This window comes from Bufo gargarizans, chromosome 4 (assembly GCF_014858855.1).
Source record: "Bufo gargarizans isolate SCDJY-AF-19 chromosome 4, ASM1485885v1, whole genome shotgun sequence".
NCBI classification, from domain to species: Eukaryota; Metazoa; Chordata; class Amphibia; order Anura; family Bufonidae; genus Bufo; species Bufo gargarizans.
The window spans coordinates 425,469,135-425,487,647 of NC_058083.1; the positions used below are offsets into that span (position 1 = coordinate 425,469,135).

The window sequence follows — 18,513 nt, forward strand, 5'->3', positions numbered from 1 at the left end:
CCGAAAGGGGGGAAGAGAGGATTGATATCGCAGGTGTATACTTTATTGCTAGATAAGTTTTTGGATGGGTTCCCTCTGACACGGATGATGAAATGGGAGGGTGATTTGGGTGTCGTGTCTAAGGATCAGTGGGAGGATATCCTGGAAGCTGTTCCCAGAGTGTCTTTAAGTGAACAGGCTAAATTATCGCAGCTTTTCATCATACACAGAGTGTACAAAACTCCGGTATTTTTACGAAAAATTGGAGTCAGGAATGATGATTAGTGTCCGAAGTGTTCGGAGGGAGGTGCGGACCTGGTGCATACAAGGCCATACAAATTATATAGCTTGTATTATTTATTTATTTTGCGGTGATTTATTTTTATTTTTTACATATTTGCTAATTTTTATTTACACTTTTATTTTTATTTTTTTATTCTGAGAAAATTTGACGTCCCTCCATTATCAGTTTCGTCTCGGAATATCCACAGTTTCCTTGATTGTTAAGAATAGGTGCCGTGCTTTGTGGGAGCAGTTGCATGTAGGCAACAGTGGATCAAATTTCAGAAAAATGTTGGGAGGTGTGCCAGTTTCCAAACTGTCTTGGGTCAGTAGATGGGACACATATATGTATTATCATTATTACTGGGTCTGAGTACTTTAACTACAAAAAATATTTTTAAATTATATTAATGGCCATCGCTGATGCCCAGTACCGTTTTATGGCAATCAATGTTGTGGCTTATGGCCGAACCAATGATTCCATGGTCTTTAAAAGTTCTGACATGGGGCGAAGGCTATACAATAGACAATTTGATTTTCCACCACCTTAACCTTTACCAGGTACTGATACTCCCCCCATGCCCTTTGTGTTTGTTGGTGATGAGGCGTTTCAGATGTGTGGCAATCTAATTAAACCTTATTCCAGCCGCAGATTAAACCTGAGCAAACGCGTATTTAACTACCGCCTGACTAGGGATCCAAGAATGGTGGAATGCACATTTGGCATTCTGGTAGCTAAATGGCGGATTTTCTCCAAACCCATTCAACTGAAAATAGAAACTGTTGATGAGGTAGTAAAGGCATGTGTGGTGTTACACAACTACCTCCTCATAAAAGAACCGCTACATGTCGAGCAGATCCCTGAAGACAGCGAGTTGGCCAGTATTGAAAGTTTTGGACGGCGGACCACTGTAGCAGTTTCCAGAATGAGACACCTCTGGTGGGTGGATACAATAGTGTGTATTGATTTTCAAAACCTGTTTTGTAAAATTAGTCTGTTGCATATATTGATCACCCCACACTGGAGGAGCGACAAATACTGGTGTCGCTCTGCCAGCGCTGGGCTATTATGTCAGGCCTCTCTTCTACACACTACTGCTTGTCAACATACCCGCCCCACGCTGGAGGAGCGACAAATACCATGTCCAAAAGAACCCATTTTCAATCCACAACTTTAAAAACCCTGTAAACAAAAAACAAATACATTTTCAAAAACTAATAAAAACAATAAAAATATTTATAAAATAAATATATATAATTTTTTTTTTTTTTTTTTTTACTTATTTAAATTTGCCTATAAAAAGGCCTGTGGGAACTAGAAGAGTGGGAAATAGAGGGCAGTGGACGGTTTGGGACCCCTCTGTCCTGTTCTTCTGCCACTGTGGACAAATAAGTGCGTGTTGGGGGAAGTGCGACAGAGGGAGTATTTAAAGTTGAAAATTGGGCATGAGATGGAGTTTCCCGAGCTAGGGTAAAGGGAGTAGGGAAAGAGGTTGGAGAATAGTAATGAGGAGGAAAGGGAGAAAAGTGGTGAGAAAATAGCTCGGGAGCTTGGGACTGGGATCAGGTATGGGAAGGGGGATGGGGTGGATAGGAGTAGTAGTACCTAGGACTACTACTCCTAGCTTCACCTATTTACTTATAACATACAGCTCCTCTGTATAAGTACATAGGAGCTGCTTATATTAAATGTTTCTATTGTTGCACAACAAAAAAAAGTAAAAACTTTATACTTACTTTCAATGGTGTGCTGCCGACTCCCTCGCAGGCTGGAGCAAAGAAGCAAACAGGAAGCTGCGCAACCAGCTCCTCCTATATCCCGGCACAGGCCGGAAAACCGGATCCGTCACTGCGGCAATTTCCAGAACACTTAGTACTGGATCCGGCATTAGTACATTTCAATGGAAAATACCGGATTCCGGCAAGTGTTCTGGAATTTTCTCAAGTCAAATACCATAAAGGGACGGAACGGAAGACATCCTGATGCATACTGAACGGATTGCTTTCCATTCAAAATGCATTAGGATAAAACTGATGAAGTGTGAAAGTACCCTTAGAAGTGGGGGACTAAAATAGGCGAAAAATATGTGGTGACATATCTGTGTGCATGGTGACAGTAGGTTTGTGATTAAATGTGTTGCAGCTAGATGATAAGTAAGTGAATAAAAAATGATAATGGATAAATATTTACAACATGATGGTAAATAATGGATAAAAAGTTAATCGAACGAATGGTAATTAATAGACAGTCAAGTTCAGCAAGATACAAGCGAAACATAATGGAAAGGGACATGATAAAAATGGACGTGATAAAAAAAATCACAGTAACTGAAGCATTATGTCTTTGGGAATTTGTTTCCATTCCCCAAAATAGCATTTTGGTAGATCAGAGATCAATGTTAGACGAGAAGGTTTGGATCTCAGTAGGCATTCCTGTTAATACTAAGGGCTCATGCACACGACCCTATGTATTTTGTGGTCAGCAAAAAATACGGATGACGTCCGTGTACATTCAGTATTTTGCGGAACAGAACAGCTGGCCCCTAATAGAACAGTACTATCCTTGTCCATAATGCGGACAATAATAGGACATGTTCTATTTTTTTGCAGTACGGACATACGGAAATGGAATCCACACGGAGTAACCTCCGTTTTTTTTGCAGAACGGACATGGAAAGAAAATACGTTTGTGTGCATGAGCCCTAAAAGTGGTGTTGAACTCAAGTTCCTCCACACCAAACTCATCAAACCTTCTTTGTGAATCTCAATCTCTGCACAAGTGTACAGGCATGTTTGAACAGATGTCTTCATACAATTGTCTAAAATGTACAGTATTTGTGTGCTACAACATTGCCACTACCTTTCTTCAGGGTGAGCCGAAACTCTGACAAATAGATGCATGCTATTATCTCTCCTCCATCAAATGTTACAGTACCATTCCTTCAGACATTCTTCTACTGCTACATAGTGCAACATGACCCAGAGACTACTTCTCCACTGCTCTAGAGTGCAGTAATGGCTTACTTTATACTACTTCCACTGATCGCTGGTATTGCGCATTGTGATCTTAGGCTTGTGTTCAGCTTCCTAACCATGGCTATCCAATTCAAGTTCCTGACACACAATTCTTCTGCGGATGTCATTTTCAGAAGCTGTCTGGAACTCTGTAGTGGGTGATAGATGTGGTGTATGTTATACTGTTAGCGTCTTTATATTAAAAAAATAAATAAAAATCACATGCTTTCACAGCCTAGTACAGGGGTCAGCAGCCTTCGGCACTCCAGCTGTTGTGAAACTACAATTCCCAGCATGCTCCATTAATTTCTATGAGCGTTATAAGAAGAGTAGAGGAAGTATGCATGCTGGGAGTTGTAGTTTCACAACAGCTGGAGTGCCGGAGGTTGCCTACCCCTGGCCTAGTACAGATGATCAGTATATCTACATGTTAAAAAGGGCATGTCACCTCTTCACGACAGACACATCTCTGTTGTAGTAACTACTTGCATTCTCCATGTAATATCTATTCTTATGACTGTTATGCCATTCCTTTTTGTTATTTCTACTAGAAGTTTATGAATTATTTGCCAACAGCTTGCAGTAAAGGTACAGATGGATGTTACCAAGTGGGGTGTGTCCCTGCACATGCTGGCAGCACTGATTGGGCACAGTCAGACCCACGTGTTAATGGTAACACCCGGCACTACCTTTTAACTTCTAGCAGGAATAATTCAGGCACAATATAGAGCCAAAAGAATAGATTCTCCAGAATTGTTATCACATGGGAAATGCAAATAGTAACTAACCCTATCAGGAGAGCTGTCAGGTTCTCTTTAAATGAATGTCTACATTTTCTTAAATTTAGTGATGTTATTGGATATTATTGTGCAGTTTCTTTATTTTGGTATCAATATGCTGTTTTCAATACCTATATTCTCTCCTCCTCCTTGTAGGCATCATCATAAAAAGAAAAAGTGAGATCCCATGTCCATTGGCAGTTGAAGCTTTCGCTGCTCATCTCAGCTACATCTGTAAATATGATGATAAGTATAGCAAGTAAGTAACAAGGTGTCGGTCATGTGCAATTAAATATTTCATTCCAGTTACTTTTTAAGTGGCAAAATCAATATGTACGGCGCTGGTAGCAAAAGGGTTAACCCCTATACAGAGATCTGGACTTCGCTGCAGGGAAACAACCAGCCGACTACTTCCTGGAATAGTCCCAGTGTGGTCGGCAGCTGACCCATTGGGGTTAGGGACTCTGGTGCAAACACCAGGATTCTCAGAATGCAGAAATTGCATCAAAATCGCAGGTATGCGTAAACAGGCACTTAGGTTTTTGGTAACTTTTGAGTTCTAGATGTAAAGAAAGACACGGGTAGAAACTTGCAGGCAGGGTGGTGAGCAGACATAAGCAAGGCAAACAGGCTGGATACTGGGCAAGAGCACGAACAATACAGACGAACTAAGTAAACAGAACTTGGCACTGAAAACTTGAGGTACTGGAACATATGGGTGGAGCTGGTATACACTGGAGAACAAACAGGGACACCGGTGGGGGATAAAGTGGAGATAACACAGGCCAAATGCAGGAGAAGGCTAAATCACCAAGGGATCAAGCAAGGTGAAGTATGAACACAGTCCAAGTTCAGGGCAGGCAGTAAGGATCAGAATCTGTAAACAGGTAAGGTACGGTACATGGGTAGTCAAGACAAGAGATCACACCTTTGGTAGAGACTAGAAAACCTCAAGGGAGACTGCCTTATATATCAAGGGAACCCCAGCCATTGGCAAGAAAAGGATTTGTCGATAAACCCGTTTAAGAGGCCACAGGTGAGCGAGTGCCTGTCCTAAGGGAACAGAGATTGAAGCAATGAATATATATAGGGGAGAAAAACAGAACTGGATCGCACATCCACAATGCTATGCTTAGATCTAATTAAATTCTCTTCTTAACGCAATATAAAGTGTACAGCCCCCATACTGCATGCTGTACAAGAGGCATTAGTGTACATTTTGATCAAAGGGCATAAGCCCACTGACCTCGCCAAGGTCGCCTCTTAGAGTGGGACCTACTTTGACAAATGGGTTCAGCGCAGTGCGGTGACAACGCGGCACTGCCCTAGTGGGCGGCAGGACCCAGGAGCCGAACAGCAAACCTGCTATCTGACAATGCCACCCATGGCACTGGGTCCCACCAACCCACCAGCACAGCGCCACGAAAAAAAAGGCCACCACACAGTATTGCACCATCTGAACAGTTGTCTAACACAACCTGCCCTTTGCTATCAGGAACTGCATGTCAATTCCCACTTATATGCACACTCCAGCTAAATTAAAACCACCTGTGCCGAATGGGAGGAATGCTGATACCAGTAATAAAGAAGAAAGATTAAACATGCATATATCAAGGGGAGAACAATAAGTTATATTAAAAAGTTTCTTATATTATCTATACAATTGATTTGATTTATGCAAAATAGAGTCACCATGTAAAGTTTTTGCTGACATATACAACAAACTTTCAAAGTATTTTTGTTCAATCAGTACGCAGCATGAGGGGGTGTTTTTGCTGCCAGGGCCCCTCTAAAGAACTCGAGAAATGGCAGAAAACAACGCATGTTACAAATGTAGCTAAGTATCTCTTATACATGTGTAGGTTTAGGTTTATAGAGAGCCAAAACAGTCAAAAACCCTAGCAACCAATATTTGCTTTCTATGAACATCTTTGAAAAGAGGGTGAGGGTTGCAAAGTGGATGTGAATCTGATGTGCCTACTGAACATATCTTACTTAGGTATACTATTAAGGGCATTATCCAGACAGCTCCTTGGTCTTCACTCTTTAACCCCGGTACATAGATATATACTCTGCTACTGAGGAACCACCAGGCCACTAGCTCCTGGAGTAGTCTCTGTTCAGTAAACTACTGACCCATGGGGGTCAAGAGACACTGGTCTGTAACCTCTACGGTTCAGGCAAAACTGTAGTCAGGGACAGGCCAAGATCAGGACAGGTGGAATACTTACAATTTGGTAAACAGTCTGAGATCAGGGCGGGCAGCACAGGGTCAATACAACAAACAGGCAAAGTTCAGGTAAGGCAGAGAGGGGTCAAATCCCAAAAAAGGCAGAGGTTGGTACATGGGCAATCAAACAAAATAACAGCTCACCTTAGCTAGACACTTAAATAGCTCAAACCTATTGCTCAGGCACCTTCCACCCTAAGGTAACTGGCCACTGACTGTGGTAAATTTGGGTGCATGCTGGCACTTTAGGTGCCACAATAAGCGAGCATGTACCCTACGGCACTGAGGGGCAGTATTTAATTATCTTACTTATATAGCACTAACATATCCTGCAGCAATTTACAGACATTATCTCCACTTGCTGTCCCACAGTGGAGCTCACAATCTAAATTCCCTATCACGGAGAGAGCATACAAACTCCATGCAGATGTCCTTGGTTGTATGTCAAACCTAGGACCCTGTGCTGCAAGGCACCATTACTAGCCACTGAACCCCATACTACAGGCACTCAGCCTGCAAGGAGTGAGGAGAACTGTGCTGTCCTGGCAGCCACCAGGAAGAATAGACAGGACATTTGCATGCATGAGCCACTGGTGAGATGGGCAGGTGAGCAATGTGGCAGCCATGCCCACTGAGAGAAGGGAGATGGTGTCAGGCACGGACCACTGCCATAAAATCAGGAGAGATAAGCCATCAATATCTGAGTAGCACAGGTTTGACAGGCTACACCCTTGACAATCAGCTGTAGGCATTAAAAGTAGGCGGTAAAACTAAACTGCTCCATCCATTGTGTAGTGGACGGAGATGGTTAACCACCTCCCGACCGCCTAACGCATGGATGCGTCCGGGAGGTGGTTGATTTACTCCTCCTGGATGCATCCGTGCGTCATCTTGCGAGACGCGAGATTTCGGTCACATCCGGCCCGCGCATGCGCATCGCGGGCTGGCAAAAGTTCAAGGAGCATTTCGTCAGCAACCTGCCGGCCAATGATCGCGGCTGGCAGGTTGCTGGTTTTTTTAACCACTTCCCATCTGGGCCATTTGCCCCCTTCCTGACCAGGCCTAATTTTGCAAAACTGACATATCTCACTTTATGTGGTAATAACTTTGGAACGCCTTTATTTATCCAAGTCATTCAGAGATTGTTTTCTCGTGACACATTGTACTTCATGATCGTCATAAATTTGAGTCAAAATATTTCACCTTTATTTATGAAAACATCCCAAATTTACCCAAAAATGTGAAAAATTTGCAATTTTCTACATTTAAATTTCTCTGCTTTTAAAACAGAAAGTGATACCTCATAAAATATTTATTATTTAACATTCCCCATATGACTACTTTATGTTGGCATCATTTTGGAAATGTCATTTTATTTTTTTAGGACGTTAGAAGGCTTAGAAGTTTAGAAGAAATTCTTCAAATTTTTAAGAAAATTGCCAAAACCCACTTTATAAGGACCAGTTCAGGTCTGAAGTCACTTTGTGGGGCCTACATAGTGGATACCCCCATAAATGACCCCATTGTAGAAACTACACCCCTCAAGTTACTCAAAACTGATTTTACAAACTTTGTTAACCCTTTATGCGTTCCACAAGAATTAAAGGAAAATGGAGATCAAATTTTTAAATTTCACTTTTTGGGCAGATTTTCCATTTTAATCCAATTTTTTCTTTAACACATCGATGGTTAACAGCCAAACAAAACTCAATATTTATTACCCAGATTCTGCGGTTTACAGAAACACCCCACATGTGGTCGTAAACTGCTGTATGGGCACACGGCAGGGCGCAGAAGAAAAGGAACTCCACATGGTTTTTAGATGCCATGTCCCATTTGAAGCCCCCTGATGCACCCTTACAGTAGAAACTCCCAAGAAGTGACCCCATTTTGGAAATTAGGGGATAAGGTGCCAGTTTTATTAGTACTATTTTTGGGTACATATGATTTTTTGATCATTCATTATAACACTTTATGGGGCAAGGTGACCAAAAAATTGGTTGTTTTAGCACAGTTTCTATTTATTTATTTTTACAGCGTTCACCTGAGGGGTTCAGTCAAGTGACATTTTTATAGAGCAGATTGTTACGGACGTGGCGATACCTAATATGTATACTTTTTCTCATTTATTAAAGTTTTACACAATAATCGCATTTTTGAAACAAAAAAATTATGTTTTAATGTGTCCATGTTCTGATAGCTATAGTTTTTTAATTTTTTGAGAGATTTTCTTATGTAGGGGCTCAATTTTTGCGGGATGAGGTGACGGTTTTATTGGTACCATTTTATGGGACATACGCGTTTTTGATCACTTGGTGTTGCACCTTTTGTGATGCAAGGTGACAAAAATTGCTTGTTTTGACACAGTTTTTATTTTTTATTTTTTTACGGTGTTCATCTGAGGGGTTAACTCATGTGATATTTTTATAGAGCTGGTTTTTACGGACGCGGCAATACCTAATATGTATACTTTTTTTTATTTGTTTCACTTTAACACAATAATAGCATTTTTGAAACCAAAAAATGATGTTTTAGTGTCTCCATGTTCTAAGAGCTATAGTTTTTTTATTTTTTGAGAGATTTTCTTATGTAGGGGCTCATTTTTTGCGGGATGAGGTGACGGTTTTATTGGTACCATTTTGTGGGACATACGCATTTTTGATCACTTGGTGTTGCACCTTTTGTGATGCAAGGTGACAAAAATTGCTTGTTTTGACACAGTTTTTTGGTTGTTTTTTTTTACGGTGTTCACCCGAGGGGTTAGCTCATGTGATATTTTTATAGAGCTGGTTTTTACGGACGTGGCAATACCAAATATGTCTATTTTATTTTATTTTTTCAATTTTTAATTTTTTTTTTTTATTCCTTACTTGGGGACCTTTTTTTTTTACATGTGAAACTTTTTTTTTTTTTTTTTTTTTTTTTACACTTTTCGTCCCCCATAAGGTCATACAAGACCTCTGGGGGACATTTGCTTCACTTTTTCTTCTTTTTTTCACTGTTGATTTCTCCTGTAACTGGGGCTGACATAGTAGCCCCAGTTACAGAAGAAATGCACCCCCCAGAGAGGCTGTACAGCATGATTCTGCGCTGTACAGCCTCATAGCAGGGCTGATCGAGGTCTCTGAGAGACCTCACACAGCTCCTGCACGCTCCGGTCCCGGCGGTCACATGACCGCCGGGCCGGAACAGGAAGCGCACAGCGCTTCCTGCTCTGCAGACACAGCGCTCGGTGAGCGCTGTGTCTGCAGCGATCTAGAAGGCAGGGACACTTGGGCACTGTCCCTGCCTTATCTCCGGGTTGCCCTGGAATATGAGACTTTGTAAGGAAAAAAGAAAAAAAAAATCATCATTTTCCGCTAACTTGTGACAAAAAATAAAAAATTCTAGGAACTCGCCGTGCCCCTCACGGAATACCTTGGGGTGTCTTCTTTCCAAAATGGGGTCACTTGTGGCGTAGTTATACTGCCCTGGCAATTTAGGGGCCCAAATGTGTGAGAAGTACTTTGCAATCAAAATGTGTAAAAAATGGCCTGCAAAATCCGAAAGGTGCACTTTGGAATATGTGCCCCTTTGCCCACCTTGGCTGCAAAAAAGTGTCACACATCTGGTATCGCCGTACTCAGGAGAAGTTGGGGAATGTGTTTTGGGGTGTCATTTTACATATACCCATGCTGGGTGAGATAAATATCTTGGTCAAATGCCAACTTTGTATAAAAAAAATTGGAAAAGTTGTCTTTTGCCAAGATATTTCTCTCACCCAGCATGGTTATATGTAAAATGACACCCAAAAACACATTCCCCAACTTCTCCTGAGTACGGCGATACCAGATGTGTGACACTTTTTTGCAGCCTAGGTGGGCAAAGGGACCCACATTCCAAAGTGCACCTTTCGGATTTCACCGGTCATTTTTTACAGATTTTGATTGCAAACTACCTCTCACACATATGGGCCCCTAAATTGCCAGGGCAGTATAACTACGCCACAAGTGACCCCATTTTGGAAAGAAGACGCCCCAAGGTATTCCGTGAGGGGCATGGCGAGTTACTAGAGTTTTTTATTTTTTGTCGCAAGTTAGTGGAATATGAGACTTTGTAAGGAAAAAAGAAAAAAAAATCATCATTTTCCGCTAACTTGTGACAAAAAATACAAAATTCTAGGAACTCGCCGTGCCCCTCACGGAATACCTTGGGGTGTCTACTTTCCAAAATGGGGTCACTTGTGGCGTAGTTATACTGCCCTGGCAATTTAGGGGCCCAAATGTGTGAGAAGTACTTTGCAATCAAAATCTGTAAAAAATGACCGGTGAAATCCGAAAGGTGCACTTTGCCCACCTAGGCTGCAAAAAAGTGTCACACATCTGGTATCGCCGTACTCAGGAGAAGTTGGGGAATGTGTTTTGGGGTGTAATTTTACATATAACCATGCTGGGTGAGAGAAATATCTTGGCAAAAGACAACTTTTCAATTTTTTTGTATACAAAGTTGGCATTTGACCAAGATATTTATCTCACCCAGCATGGGTATATGTAAAATGACACCCCAAAACACATTCCCCAACTTCTCCTGAGTACGGCGATACCAGATGTATGACACTTTTTTGCAGCCAAGGTGGGCAAAGGGGCACATATTCCAAAGTGCACCTTTCGGATTTTTCAGGCCATTTTTTACACATTTTGATTGCAAAGTACTTCTCACACATTTGGGCCCCTAAATTGCCAGGGCAGTATAACTACGCCACAAGTGACCCCATTTTGGAAAGAAGACACCCCAGGGTATTCCGTGAGAGGCATGGCGAGTTCCTAGAATTTTTTATTTTTTGTCGCAAGTTAGTGGAATATGAGACTTTGTAAGAAAAAAAAAAAAAAAAATCATCATTTTCCGCTAACTTGTGACAAAAAATAAAAAGTTCTATGAACTCAGTATGCCCATCAGCGAATACCTTAGGGTGTCTACTTTCCGAAATGGGGTCATTTGTGGGGTTTTTCTACTGTTTGGGCATTGTAGAACCTCAGGAAACATGACAGGTGCTCAGAAAGTCAGAGCTGCTTCAAAAAGCGGAAATTCACATTTTTGTACCATAGTTTGTAAACGCTATAACTTTTACCCAAACCATTTTCTTTTTTGCCCAAACATTCTTTTTTTTATCAAAGACATGTAGAACAATAAATTTAGCGAAAAATGTATATATGGATGTCGTTTTTTTTGCAAAATTTTACAGCTGAAAGTGAAAAATGTCATTTTTTTGCAAAAAAATCGTTACATTTTGATTAATAACAAAAAAAGTAAAAATGTCAGCAGCAATAAAATACCACCAAATGAAAGCTCTATTAGTGAGAAGAAAAGGAGGTAAAATTCATTTGGGTGGTAAGTTGCATGACCGAGCGATAAACGGTGAAAGTAGTGTAGTGCAGAAGTGTAAAAAGTGGCCTGGTCATTAAGGGGGTTTTAGCTAGCGGGGTTGAAGTGGTTAAGGCAGAACTGATCCCACTTAAGTGAATAAATGCGTCTGTGTATTTTGATCGCCTTTATCTTTAGCATTACACACTAGAGCTATTTATTTGTGGAATCATTAGGGCTATGTATGAGGGGCTATTTTCTATGCAGGGGAGTTAACAAAAGCTGATTGGAAAGCACACCTGGGAGATGCATATGCTTGTAAGAGGGTCCTGTGCCCATGACCTGGTTCTGGAACCTTTTGGGTGAATTTGCAACTAGACTGTCACGGCCATGGTCATGGTCGTGACTCCTGTTCCGCATGCGGTTGCCTGCGGTTTTGGTTTGGTGGTTCAACCACAGGTGAGGGCCGCTAGTGTGCTGCCTCACTTGTGGTTGCCGCGGGCAACAAGTGTTGTATTGTCGTAGTATAGCAGCCTGAGCTGGTGCTAGGCAGCTTGCTGCAATGGCATGCGGTTACACCTAGCAACCTCTCTGTTAGGTGTGTGTTTATTGTATTCACTTTGTATGTCTGGTGTGCACGAGGTCTCATGTTAGGTGTGCAGTGTGACATTTCCCTTCACTGTGGCTGTCCGTGGCAACGTTTGGTATGATGTACATGTGGTGGCAGTGTCTCGGCCTTCGGGCTGACTTCCAGGACATGGTTGCCACCCATGTCGTTGCCAGCGGTAACAGCCGCAGTGTGATGTGCATTTGGACACTTCCCCTTTAAGTGGTTTCACTCCCTGTAAGTGTTGGAAGGGTTAATTCCCTCTCCTTGTGTGTCTGTGTGGGTGTGGCCACTTTGGGCTATAAAGCCTCTTTGGAGTTCAGTAGCTGAGGGGTTCTTCAGCCATGCTTTGCTGGAGACACCCTCCTGGTATTTCCACCTGCCAGTGGGGGCCACCCTTGTGGTCATAAAATTATTGTTATATATTTGTATACACAATGTTCTGTTGATGTTTTCCTTTGTGATGTTATGCACCTATGGATCTGGGTTCCTGTGTGTTTGTGTGTGTGCTGTGTCCACTGGTGTTTGGGTGTGGACACTTGCTGTATTGCACGGGATCCAGTCTGTGTGTCTGTGGCAGTTAGGTGTGGAAGTGCTTTTCATCCTCCTGCCATATCCATAGGCCGTTTATGTCCTCTTCCCTTTGCAGCTTGGCTAGTGAGACTCCTGTTCCTCCGTGCCTAGGAGGAACAGGTCGTCTTACCCTGCTCCTTGTTCCAGGGCAATCCTGAGGGCTAGCAGGGACCCCAAGGCATCCGGTGTATGAGTCCTCCCACCTTCAGGGTTGACTCATATGGTTAGGAGTCAGGGTCAGTTTAGGGACGCGATAGGAGTTGACCTGCTCCCTAATACTGTCGTCCTGGCCAAGCAGCGCTTTACACCTTCTGGCATCGCACGGCTTAGGGTTTTCCCCATCCTCAGCCGTGACATAGACTTTACTCCAGCGGGAGGCACTGTGCTTAGTAGTTACAGACACAGTAGCCAACATTTAATAATGTCAGTGCACCAAGTTGGAGGACACGCATTAAACACCACCGGTTGACTCCCTTATCGCTTAAGGCCTCTGTCACAAACCAGCGAGTGTGAACCCACTATGCCACATGACCAACCTCCTCTAAGGAGGTTGTCTATTTGAACCCCTTGTTCTTCACAGTACCCCTGATGGTGGGGATAGGCTTTCCTGAGGGGAACACCAGGTCGCTACTTCTTGAGGTGGATTGGCACACAAGGCAGCTGGTTAGCAGGCCGATTCATAACCAGGAGCAACAGTGCTGGACCGAAGGATGAGGCAGAGGCAAAGTCATACCAGCAATGGGTCAGGGCAGGCGGCTGAGGTATAGGTTAGGCAATCTGGGTCCACTACAGATGAGACAGGACAGATAAGGATCAAACAGGAAGCGAAGTCCAGAATCCATTCACGGGTCAGGAATGCAGGAACACAGACACAAACTGCAACCTTTTCAGGACACAAGGACCTTTGATGCTCAGGCACCTGGGAATGGGGCTGGACCACTTATATAGGTGCAGGATGGCTGAGATTGTTCGCACAGGTCACATGTGCAAAACCCTTAAATTACAGGAAGTGACATGTGCCGGCCCTTAACAAGGTTCTCAGGGAACAGGCTGGAAGACATCCTGTGTCCAGGGCTAGAATGAAACCTTGGATGATTTCCAGGAAGGACAGAGCCCAGGACCTACAGTATATCACAAAAGTGAGTACACCCCTAACATTTTTGTAAATATTTTATTATATTTTTCATGGGACACCACTGAAGATATGACAGTTTGATACAATGTAAAGTAGTCAGTTTACAGTTTGTATAACAGTGTAAATTTGGTATGCCCTCAAAATAACTCAACAGACAGCCATTAATGTCTAAACCGCTGGCAACAAAAGTGAGTACACCCCTAAATGAAAATTGCCAAAGTGTCAATATTTTGTGTGGCCACCATTATTTTCCAGCAATGCCTTAACTCTCTTGGGAGTTCACTAGAGCTTCACAGGTTGCCACTGGAATCCTCTTCCACTCCTCCACATGACAACATCACAGAACTGGTGGGTGTTAGAGGCCATGTGCCCCTCCACCTTCGGTTTGAGGATGCCCCACAGATGCTCAATAGGGCTTAGGTCTGGAGGACATGCTTAGCCAGTCCAGTACCTTTACCCTAAGTTTCTTTAGCCCAGCTTCCTATTTAAGAACAGCCAGGTGCTGCCAAAACCCGCACCGGCACTTAAAATCCGGTCCAGTATTTGACCTCACCTGGCTAAATCAGCTCAGCAGCACATGCTGGGAGGGAAATAACAGTTTTTCAGACCAAACCTCTCACTGTGTCACATATCCCCCCCACCCCCTTTGTTCAACCCTGAGGGGGTGAACACACACCAAACAGTGTACCCGGGACAGGGCATCCGAGTTTCCCTGCACCCCACCTGCTCTGTGTTCTACCGAGAACTTAAAGTTCTGCAGAGACAAAAAACATCTGATGACCCGAGCATTCCTGTCTTTGGCCTGGCTCATCCACTTGAGAGGGAAGTGGTCGGTCCAACAGAACTTTCTCCCCAACAAATAGTAGCGGAGAAACTCGAGTGCCCACCTGATAGCCAGGCACTCTCTCTCCATTATACTGTACCTGGCTTCGGATGGGGTTAGCTTGCGGCTTAGGAAGACAACGGGATGCTCCTCCCCGTTGACTTCCTGAGACAGTACAGCACCGAGGCCTACTTCGGAGCCATCCGTTTGTACCATGAACTCTCTCTTGAAGTCGTGCGTCACCAAAACCGGTGACCCACACAGGGCCGACTTCAAAGCGGCAAAAGTCTCTTCTGCCCGATCATCCCAGCGAACCATCACTGATTTTCGTCCCTTCAAGAGCCCTGTCAAGGGAGCGGCTAGAGTAGCAAAGTGGGGAACACAGGAATGACTTTTTTTGCCTAGTGGTGACAGGTCGGGGCCAATTCCATATTGCCTCTATTTTGTTCACTTGGGTTTTGATGACTCCGCACCCAATGACATACCCCAGGTACATAACCCTATCGCACATTTTTGGGGGTTAGCGGTTAGGCCAGCTTTCCGAAGGGAGTCCACTACAGCCTGCACTTTGGGTAGGTGACTTTCCCAGTCGGTACTGTGGATGACAATATCGTCCAGGTAAGCCAAAGCGTACAGACGATGTGGACGAAGCACATTGTCCATTAGTCGCTGAAAAGTGGCGGGGGCGCTATGAAGACCAAAGGGTAAGACCTTATATTGATACAGCCCCTCAGGCATGATGAAGGCAGTTTTCTCTTTGGCAGCCTCCATTAAGGGCACCTGCCAGTATCCTTTCGTGAGGTCAGAAACAGAAAAATACCGGGCTTGTCCTAACCTCTCGATGAGCTCATCCACCTGGGGCATGGGATACGCATCGCACTTGGAAACCTCGTTAAGTTTTCGAAAGTCGTTACAAAACTGCAACGTCCCATCCGGCTTGGGTATCAATACTATAGGACTGGCCCACTCACTTTTTTTTTTTTTACTTATTAAAGATTAACCATTCAGGTATGAATCAAGTAGAATAATGCACAGTAATTTCCCACGCAGGGGAGTAACATGACATGATATAATCACAGAGTTAGGCTACTTTCACACTAGCGTTCGGGGCTCCGCTTGTGAGTTCCCTTTGAAGGCTCTCACAAGCGGCCCCGAACACATCCGTACTGCCCTAATGCATTCTGAGTGGATGCGGATCCGCTCAGAATGCATCAGTCTGGCACCGTTTGTCCTCTGCTCCGCCTGGCCGTGCGGAGGCAAGCGGATCCGTCCAGACTTACAATGTAAGTCAATTGGGACGGATCTGTTTGAAGTTGACACAATATGGCTTAATTTTCAAATGGATCCGTCCCCCATTGACTTTCAATGTAAAGTCTGGACGGATCCATCTGAGCAACTTTTCATACTTAGAATTTTTTCTAAACTATAATGCAGACGGATCTGTTCTGAACGGATCCCATCGTCTGCACTATAGGAGCGGATCCGTCTGTGCAGACACCAGACGGATCCGCTCTGAACGCAAGTGTGAAAGTAGCCTTAGGCAAGATACAGGGCATACAGTTTGAATTAAAATAAACCATGTGGAAGAGGACTGAGAGTAGGTGCATACAGCTTCATGCAATGATTAGAGTCTAATAACATCTCCTTTAACACAAGTTTAGATTATCAATCGCAGAGTACATATGTGAATTTTGCAAGGTTAACGTGGAGGAACACCACTCTCCCCAAACTTTCTGGAATTTTTGCTGACACTTCCTGTGTTTAAAGACAATGTTTTCCATGGACACTGCATGATTAACTAGGGACTTCCACTGACCCAGAGATGGTGGTCTGTCTCCCATCCATCGGAGCGCAATAGCCTTCCTGGCTAGGAATAATGCTTCACCTAAAAATATTCTGTTGTAACGGGACCACGACTCCTCATCCAGTACACCCAGTATACACAGTTTGGGACAGAAAGGGATCGCGACAGGAACCATTGTAGATAGCACCCCCAAGACCAATCTGTCGAGCATCTGTGGCACCTACTATAGGAATTCCTTCCCATCTTGTGTAGCCTGGTTGGAGTGAGGTAGCTCCTATGCAGAATAAACATCTGAATCAATCTATTAATAGAGGGTGAAACCCTGGTCGGAGTAAGAAGCGCCTCACTCCAATCATCTTCCGTCAGGGAGGGTATGGACAGCTTCAGGGAGGGTATGGACAGCTTCCATTTGTTCTCAATGGCAAGAGGGTTCACTGTCATACGGTTGCATAGCAAGTGGGTGTACAGGATGGAGATAATCCCTCTCGGGCCCTGCGATCTCAGCACTCCTATCAAAGGGTATTTTGAGATATCCCGCCTCTCTAAGCTGGGCCTGCATCCTTATATGAATGTAATTTAGAAGCCTGCCATACTTGATGTGCTAACCTTTGAAGGGGCAGCAGGCGACCGCGAGGGCAGTGTGAATTCTCCAGGACTGGCCAAAGAGTACCCAAATGCAAGTATTCCTGTAAAAAATACTCAGCATTAGGCAAATCAGCTGATAACACCCAAGATCTCAGGAACTTCAACTGACCAGCCAAGAAGTAGAGAAAGAAGTTCAGGAGAGAGGCACCCCCTTGCATCTTAGGCCTCTGAAGCACAGCCAAGGAAAGTTTCCTTCTAACTCCATCCCACACAAATGAGGCAATCATGGCATGAACACGATCAAAGAAGCCTTTAGATATGGGAGCGCAAGTAGGAGCTAGGATGTATAGGCCCTTGGGAAGTAATATCATTTTAACTAGATTCAATCTGCCCATAATGGAAAGGGGGAGGGATCGCCACGACTTGAATTTGTCTATAAAGAGAGCCAACAGGGGTTCAATGTTCAAAGTGTATGATAGTTGCGCATTTCTAGTGATTACTATCCCTAGGTACTTAAAACGATCCACCACAGGTAGGCTGTGGTAGTGAGATGTCCAAGTGTGATCCCAGAGAGGCATAATAGCTGATTTGGTCCAATTTATGTGCAACCCCGAGAATCTACCAAACTGTTCAATAATCTCGATTGCTCTAGGGAGCGATGCCTCGGGGTCAGACATAAACAGAAGCAAATCATCTGCATCGAGTCCTATTTTATCCACCCTGCAACCCATGGAGACCCCCATGTATATCTGATCCTGCCTTATTCTTAGAGCTAGATGTTCTATAGCTACCGCGAATAGCAGAGGCGAAAAAGGGCATCCTTGCCTTGTGCCTCTATTCAGTGGGAAGGAGCCAGAGTGATGGCCATTTATTATCTGCCCTCGGTCGTTTGTATAATATCTCAACCCATCTAATGAATTTCGGACCAAAGCCAAAGCTCTTCAACACAGTAAGCAGAAATGTCCACTCAATCGAATCGAAGGCCTTGGCAGTGTCCAAGGAGGCCACAGCCCAGTGCTCACCCTCAGCTGCCCCTATCTGTGCAATTACTTAGGCCCTCCTGATGTTGTCAGAGGTGGACCTGCCCGGCATGAAGCCCGACTGATCACTGCACTACTGAAGTGACCACTCTATTGAGACGAGTTGCCAGAACTCTAGTGAGAATCGTATAACCTGGATTCAAAAGGGAAATAGGACGGTATGATCTGCATTCCAACGGGTCTTTATCGGGCTTCAGAATAACCACAATTGTGGCATCATACATAGAATCCGACAAACATCCACGGGTATGAGCAGTCTTATATAATTTGTGGAGTTGTGCACCTAATATGTCAGTGTATCTGGAGTATACTTCTATTGGG

The 18,513-nt window shown here is 43.8% G+C and overlaps 1 protein-coding gene across 3 annotated transcripts in view; it reads left to right on the forward strand.

Moving 5' to 3' along the window:
- The window catches only part of PGBD5 (piggyBac transposable element derived 5), a 135,251-nt gene that overhangs the window by 77,446 nt on the left and 39,292 nt on the right, over positions 1–18,513 (forward strand). For 2 of the 3 annotated variants that reach the window (XM_044291427.1, XM_044291426.1), the window contains exon 6: positions 4,212–4,314. In XM_044291427.1, coding sequence (XP_044147362.1) covers positions 4,212–4,314 — 103 coding nt within the window. Of the gene's footprint in view, positions 1–4,211; positions 4,315–13,811; positions 13,927–18,513 lie in introns of those variants that run through there. The other variant, XM_044291428.1, reaches the window with a different exon arrangement.